The sequence below is a fragment of the Centruroides sculpturatus genome, unplaced genomic scaffold (genome assembly GCF_000671375.1).
Source record: "Centruroides sculpturatus isolate CEXI.00-Female unplaced genomic scaffold, Cexi_2.0 scaffold84, whole genome shotgun sequence".
Classification (NCBI taxonomy): Eukaryota; Metazoa; Arthropoda; class Arachnida; order Scorpiones; family Buthidae; genus Centruroides; species Centruroides sculpturatus.
In genome coordinates, this window is record NW_019384316.1 from 1,003,566 (window position 1) to 1,010,983 (window position 7,418).

Consider the following 7,418-nt stretch of genomic DNA (forward strand, 5'->3'; position numbering starts at 1 on the left):
CGATGACACACATTTCGTGTGTTTTATGTGAGCAGTTCTGTTCGAACAGTTGGAGTAGAGAATATTGTAAGTTACTGCTAGCAAAACAATGCGAAATATGTAATTATTTTCGGTAATCCGGACACTTTTGGTAATCTGACTCACCTTTGGTCCCATACCTGTCGGATTATCAAGGGACAACTGTAATACACGCGTGATAATTGTTTAGTAACAACAGAAGCCGCAAAAATCCTTGGACAAGAAATTAAAGAAAATTATGCAAATAAATCAAAAATCGATAGAGAAAGATATTGGAGTGAGAAGCTGTCTCTTCCAGCTTGATCAAAATACTTAAAACGTCAGTCTAAGATACATCTTCCGAAGAAAAGTCCCTCCTCTTTCGTTTATTAATACAAAGATACTCACGTCAACGAAACAAAAGAAAATCCTCAATGTAAAACTTCTGAAATCGTCAAACGAATAGGAAAGAAATGGAATTGTTTAAAGAAAGAAGAAAAGGCAAAATATATAAAAATGGCCGAGGAAGACAAAGAATAATATCGTAAAGTTTGAAATGAGGATGAGAAACAACCAAGAAATAATGAATCCAAAGAATGTGAAGAATTATCCCATGAACATTCGGATTCGATTAATGTGGCAAAATGGATAGCTTGACTGTTATTTCTAATGATTGTTTTTAAGTCAGGCTGTGATTTATCAGAATAGAATTGAAGTTAATCGTACTATTTTATTATTAAATTTATAATAATGAAATATCATAAAGAGTGCTTGAAAATACTGTAATTACAAACTGTAAATGTAATTATATAAAATTTACAGTTGTTTGTTACATATGTTTTATTTATTTACATTTGTGTTTTATTTACATTTGTACTCGTACATTGTTTTATATGCCAAACTACATATACATATATATGTAGTTTGGCCTATAAAATTTTATATATGCCAAACTACATATTGTCGCGAATATTTTGCCATATATAAAATTTTATATGAATATATATTAAAAATTAACGATTGCTTACGAGCAATCGTGAAGGTGTTCGTGACCTGTACCTTGATTTTATGATATTCATTGTCGAAAACATTGATTCACCCACTGGGAGTTCGGATCGTGGTTTCGCGCATCGCTTGGAAGGGCTGGCCACGTGGAGTTTTCCAGGTTTCCTCCATGTCTGCAACGCCTAAATAGGGGCCAGTTTTCCTTAAAAGACCTCTCGGAAGGCATCCTCTAGGCCAGTGATTCTCAACCTTTTTATCGTCACGGTACACTTTTAATAATTTAAAAATTTGGCGGTACACACGGTTTCTTCGGTAAGTACCGCAGGACAACCGGTGACGTCATAACAGTGTTTTTTAAACGCAGTTGGTTATTTAGGTCACATTTCCTAAACGCCTTGGTAACTACCGGCAGTTACCGGTAACACCGGTTACAATTTCCAAAAGCGCTCTAGGAAGATACAGCCGATTAAACTACGTGTCTGACGTCGCTTATGTTACAGTACTAGATATAGATATTCGCAGTGGCGGCACACTTCAAAAATCTCGCGTCACAATAAAGTGCCGCGGCACAGTGGTTGAGAATCATTGCTCTAGGCAGATCGCCCAAGTGTTGCGTTACCATAACTTAACAAAACAAAGGTAGAAAAAGGGACCATTTTCTAACAATATCAATAGATGATAAAGTTATGAAACAATAATTAATAACAATAACTATTTTTACAAATTGTTGCAGTGGTTAAGCAATTCGTGATTAGTGGATAAAAGTTTAAGCAAATGAATATGAATAGTGACCAAAGTCAGATCATAATCAGTTGCTTGAGTGGTAAGAAAGTAAATATTTCGGAATCTGATCTTAGAAACGTGAACAGCGACGTGTTAAATTCTATAATCGACATTTATAGACGAACCAGAGTATTTTCAGTACCGTATCGTTCATCAGTCGTATCGCAATTAGTATCGTGAGTGGTATGTTTTAGACTCGTTATATCGTAATAATTCGGCATTAAATAAACTTGTTATTTATTCGTAGTTACATCCGTAATAACGAGTTGTTATTCGAATCCGAAAAAGACGCGATAGATATGTATCGTATTAGCATTGAATATCAGATAGAAAATCTTCGAAAACAATGTCGACAGTGTTTGATCAATGCAATAAGCGGGGAAAATGTGTGTCGTATACACGACTTTGCCTGCCAACAAGACGACAAATTGATACAGTATTACTGTTGGAGGACTTTCGATGCCCACTGGAAGGAAGTATTCAATGGCGACGACTTCCTCCGATGTCAGAGGACAACAATCGATAGATTACTGTCTCGTCCCGTATACTTGTCTTTGACTGAAGGTAATCTGTTTTCGGCAGTCTACAAATGGGTAACGGAGGAAGTGAAGAGAGGTTCGGCGTCACGAGATGCTTTCAACGAAAGATGTCGGACGGCCATGGAACCGTTCGTTTCGAAAATTAGATTTCTGTCGATGAGTTTAAACGAATTTTCACGTCACGTTGTGCCAACGAATTACTTAAACGACGAGGAAAAAGAAAGCATTCGTTCTGGTTTAACGAGCAACGAGCTTACAAATTATCCCGAAAGATTTTCCAAGTTGAGAGATAGAAGGAATAGAAGTTTAAGTACAAACTGGTTTAGATATTTAAAGCGAATGCCGTACACAAACAATAGTAAAAACAAAAGCATGATATTCAGCACAGAAATATCAGTAATGGAGGATTGTTTCGTGATTACGCTGAAACTTCCCGTAACTCATTACCACAGTAGAACTATACCCGTAAAATTAAATGGATACAAGAATTTTGTAGAAAATCGATTAGAAAGCGAAACAGTTTACTGTAACGAAGTTGGTTTCGTGTATTTAGAATGCCCAATTTTTGTGGGAAAAGACGAGATTCTTCGACTTACGATCGAATTCGTTCCTGACGAAATTCGCCAATTATATAAAGGGCCGATAATGACATTCTTTCAACATGACATGTTTCGTACGGATTATGATTCCGATGCGGTGCGATTCTTAGAATATTTACAGCTGCAATCGGATGAAAGCAATCATATCTACTTCGAAGTCGATTTATATTTTTGAATTATTGAAAAAAATAAATAATAATTTCAATTCCAACGAATGGTACTGGGTACATTTCTATGAAAACATAATAAAATCTCTGTGGCTTTTCCCTGATTTCTATTTTTTGAATGAAAACTTGTTTTCAAGTTTTACACTTTCCTGAAATTCCTTCCACTCAGTTTATATTATTTCACTTGTATATAGACCCATATAAAAATCACAGATTTATTTACTTTGTGAGTTCATATATTTTATGATTATAAGTATCAATAGTCTTAAAATAAACAAATGAAAAAAAAACTCAAATAAATACAGGAGGTTTATTTAATTACCACAACGCGACACGTGAGCAATCTGCCGAAGTGGATGTTTCCCAGGAGGAATTTTTATGAGAAACTGGACCCTATTTAGGTGTTACTAAAGTGAAAAAAACTCGAAAAACTCCACGTGTCCAGCCCGTTGGTGAGACTTGAACCCACAAGTGTTCGGTGGTGTTATCCACTAGGCCACTGGAGCAAAGGCCGGATGGTCGAGCGGTCAAGGTGGTAGCCTACCGCTCTGGGGGACCCGGGATTGAATCTAGACGGGTCAAGGAATCTCTAGGAATTTTTCGGGGGGGTGGTCCGTTCGGATATGTCGGGCCCCGTCCCGTCCCTCACCACCCGGTCGCCCCATTGTGGGCCTGGCCTAACCCATAATGAACCTGCTATAAGAGGCCCTCTTAGTGCCCACAGGGCGGAAAGAGTTTTAAAAAAAGGCCACTGGCGCAAAGATCGCGTTAAAAACGAAGGAGGTATCGGGGATTCTCTTGAACAAAAATATTTGGGGTAATGCACTCTATGCACTAAAACCTATCCGCATTCCTTTCATCGTTTGCCTGGAATCCTTCAGATGGGATAACGTTGTAAAGTTGTCTATTTTTCCATTGAAATATAGTTTTTTTGTTTTTTTTACTCTTTCCGTCCTGTGGTCACTAAGAGGGCCTCTTTTTAGCAAGTTCATTATCGGTTCGGCCAGGCCCACAATGGGGCGGCCGGGTGGTGAGGGACGGGGCCCGACATATCAGGACAGACCACCCCCGAAAAATTCCTAGGGATATTTCGACCCGATCAGATTCGAACCCGGGTTCCCCAGAGCGGTAGGCTGCCACCTTGACCGCTCGGCCACCCGGCCGTGATTTGGTTATGGTAACTTCCGATCGCGTTGCTATTTAAAAATTTGATATAAAGCAATTTATTGAAGTAAGACGATAATTTACTTTAAAATATTATACATTTAATTATACTTTATATTATTTTGTTATTTCTATGATTTTTAAAATAAATTTAAATAAAAATTTATAATACAGTATAACGCCCATTTCGATGTCTACAAATACTGTTTTATTTGAGACGATATTAATAAACCTTATTAAATTTATATTATTAATTTATATAAATAAATAATTAAACTAACTGTTAAAAAATGACAAATTTTAAATTTAATATAATATCACGTGATACGAAATAAAACCGCTTGTGGTGGCGTCACGGTGGAGTGGTAAAGGAGAAGAAACAAGTGGAGAGAGAGAGAGAGAGGCGTTGTAGTCATGGCTGTAGAAACTAAAGAATGGAATTTCGACAGAATAGACGAAGATATAGTCAGTAAGTCTACCAGAACTTTTTAAATGTGTCATTACTTTCGACTAAAAAAATAAAGGAAAGACAATTTGCATTATGTAAACAATTAAAACAGGTGTGTTATTGTAAGAGAAGTTTTTATTAGCCGATACGGGATTATTTTCACATTTGTAACCAATAAGAATGAGGGACACATGGATGAATGTTAAATCTTTGGACAGATCGTTTCCTCGTGATGTGTTTGTTTGTTCCACCCCCCTGCTGATTAAATGTTCTAATGTAATAAGGAAGTTTTCTATAAAATGTTTTATTAGTTAAATTATTGAGACATATAAGAAATTGTTTATGCATTTATTATAAAAATTTCATTTAATAATACTTTAAAAAATGTAATTTGTTCTGATACAGTTATGCTGAAACATATACCCCCTGGTGGTGCATCCCCCTCATTCAAAACTACTATTACTTTATTAAATATAATAATAATAATATATTAACTTTCATTTTGTTAAAAAGTATTATTTGATAGGAATCATGTTCTTATAAGAAAATAATTTAAGAGAAAATTCGAAAAGCTTTTAGTATATCTGCCCATGTAAACTGGAATTAATGAACGTAACGGTAGTAAATGCGAGTTTAACAAACAATTATAGGCAAATAAAACCGTATTCGGCAACTCTGACTATTATTTGAGAATTAATTATTATTACGGTTTTATATTCGTGACGGATCTGTACGTAAAATTCGAGAAAGACGAGTGATTTTAATTAAGTATTTAATAAACTGTAAGCACCGAAGCGCTAAACTTTTGTATTTAGTGGTCGAATAAGCAAAATTTGAAATATAAGTTTGGGAATAAAAGTAAGAGGAAGCTACTTTTATTTGGCGAAAGAAAAAAAAATCTTTAATGTTTTAAGTGTTTACGTAAAACTGTTTTATTTTTAACTACTCGTTTAAAAATTTTTATCTTTGGGATTTTATTTAATAGCAGGAATGTAAAAGTCAACCTTTTAAATTTTATGAAAGTTTTATTTGTTTGTATTGATAAGTAGAATTCTGAAGATGAAACAGGTGTTTTATGGTTTAGTTACCATTTATTTTAGCATTTTTTTAATAGAATTTTTTTTTTTTAATAAAAATTTCTTACTTTTTCATAGGAGAAAATTATAAATTTCTCTTGCTGAATACGCACACTTCAATAATCTATCTTTCTGACTTTCCTAGTGTAGTTTTTGCCATTTCATTTATTATTCTTTTCTTGAGTAAATCTTAGGTGATAAATGAGTGTGTTTGTTAATTTCTGGTCTGAAGGTATTACTTTGCCTTTCTCCATCCATATATTACGTCTTGACATGTTTCATTTTCAGATAAATTGCTTCTACTTGCAGCTTTTAGAATGCCTGTTATTCCATGTTCTTCGTATAGTTTTTTTTTTGGAAGAAAAAATAAGTTGCGAATGATTAGATTAAGAAGAGAATGTTATCTGTTTCTTTTGTAATTAATTGTGTGGTTTATTCAGTTTGTTTGTTTGTTTGTTTTAGTTATGGCAATGCAACACTTGGGCAATCTGCCTGGGGGGATGCCTTTCGGGAGGTCTTTTTAAGGTAAACTGGACCCTATTTAGGTGTTACAGATGTGGAGAAAACCCCGAAAACTTCGTGGCCAGCCCGTCTGAGTAAGGCGCAAACCCACGATCGAACTCCGTGTTCGGGGTACGAAGACCGCTTGGCCACTGGTGGGCGGTTTATTCAGAATTAAGAAAATATTAGAAAGTAGTTGGAAACACGTATATGAAGTAAATGATTTTATTTCAAAATTCATTACTGACTGAATTTATTTTAATATTTCAAAGATGACAGAATTGTGTTCAGAGGAGAAAGATAAAGATTCTCTAATTATGATTTTACTTCAGGTAATATTGTAAATTTATGATTATGGATGGAACTGAATATTTTTTTTATTAAATTTTTTTTAAATGAATATAAAATAATCAAAGAATATTTCTGAAATGAAGATTTATTTTTATTTTTAACAGTAAATGTATACTAGGAAAATTTAGTACAAAAGGCTTGACTCTTGCATATTGATAAATTTAAAGTATTATCCCAAACTGGACATATCAGAGTGATTGGAATATTGTGTGTTGGTATGGAAAGGCATTATCTAGTAGACATAAAACATCTTTTCTGAAATAAAATAGTGTGATCTGCATTAGTGGATTTTTATTTTTATATATGTCTCACTTTAATTGCAATAATGTTTGGTGATTTCCTTTTGACCTTATGTTACAATATGAACGTAAGAGTACTAAATTTTGGTTCTGTGGAGGACTTATCTCACACCATTGACAGAGGGACCTGTCAATGGCAAGAGATAACCTGTCTGAAATACATACTATCTTCATAATAAACCTGTCTCTACCCACTTGTATGATTACTCGGACGACGTGGTAAAGGAGAAGAAACAAGTGGAGAGAGAGAGAGAGAGGCGTTGTAGTCATGGCTGTAGAAACTAAAGAATGGAATTTCGACAGAATAGACGAAGATATAGTCAGTAAGTCTACCAGAACTTTTTAAATGTGTCATTACTTTCGACTAAAAAAATAAAGGAAAGACAATTTGCATTATGTAAACAATTGAAACAGGTGTGTTATTGTAAGAGAAGTTTTTATTAGCCGATACGGGATTATTTTCACATTTGTAACCAATAAGAATGAGGG

General features: G+C 34.5%; 2 protein-coding genes across 3 annotated transcripts in view; both read left to right on the forward strand.

The window, feature by feature from the left end:
- Positions 1-7,418, forward strand: part of LOC111623380 (protein O-glucosyltransferase 1-like) — a 98,294-nt gene that overhangs the window by 59,111 nt on the left and 31,765 nt on the right. The window lies entirely within an intron of this gene.
- Positions 1,670-3,192, forward strand: LOC111623558. Of its 2 annotated transcripts, none has more exons than XM_023366176.1 (2): positions 1,670-1,961; positions 2,033-3,192. In XM_023366176.1, exons 1-2 carry the CDS (start codon positions 1,777-1,779, stop codon positions 3,096-3,098), a joined length of 1,251 nt encoding a protein of 416 aa, XP_023221944.1. In that variant the 5' UTR covers positions 1,670-1,776; the 3' UTR covers positions 3,099-3,192. The 2 variants fall into 2 exon arrangements, with proteins under 2 accessions (XP_023221944.1, XP_023221951.1); XM_023366183.1 differs by having other exon boundaries at positions 1,827-1,968.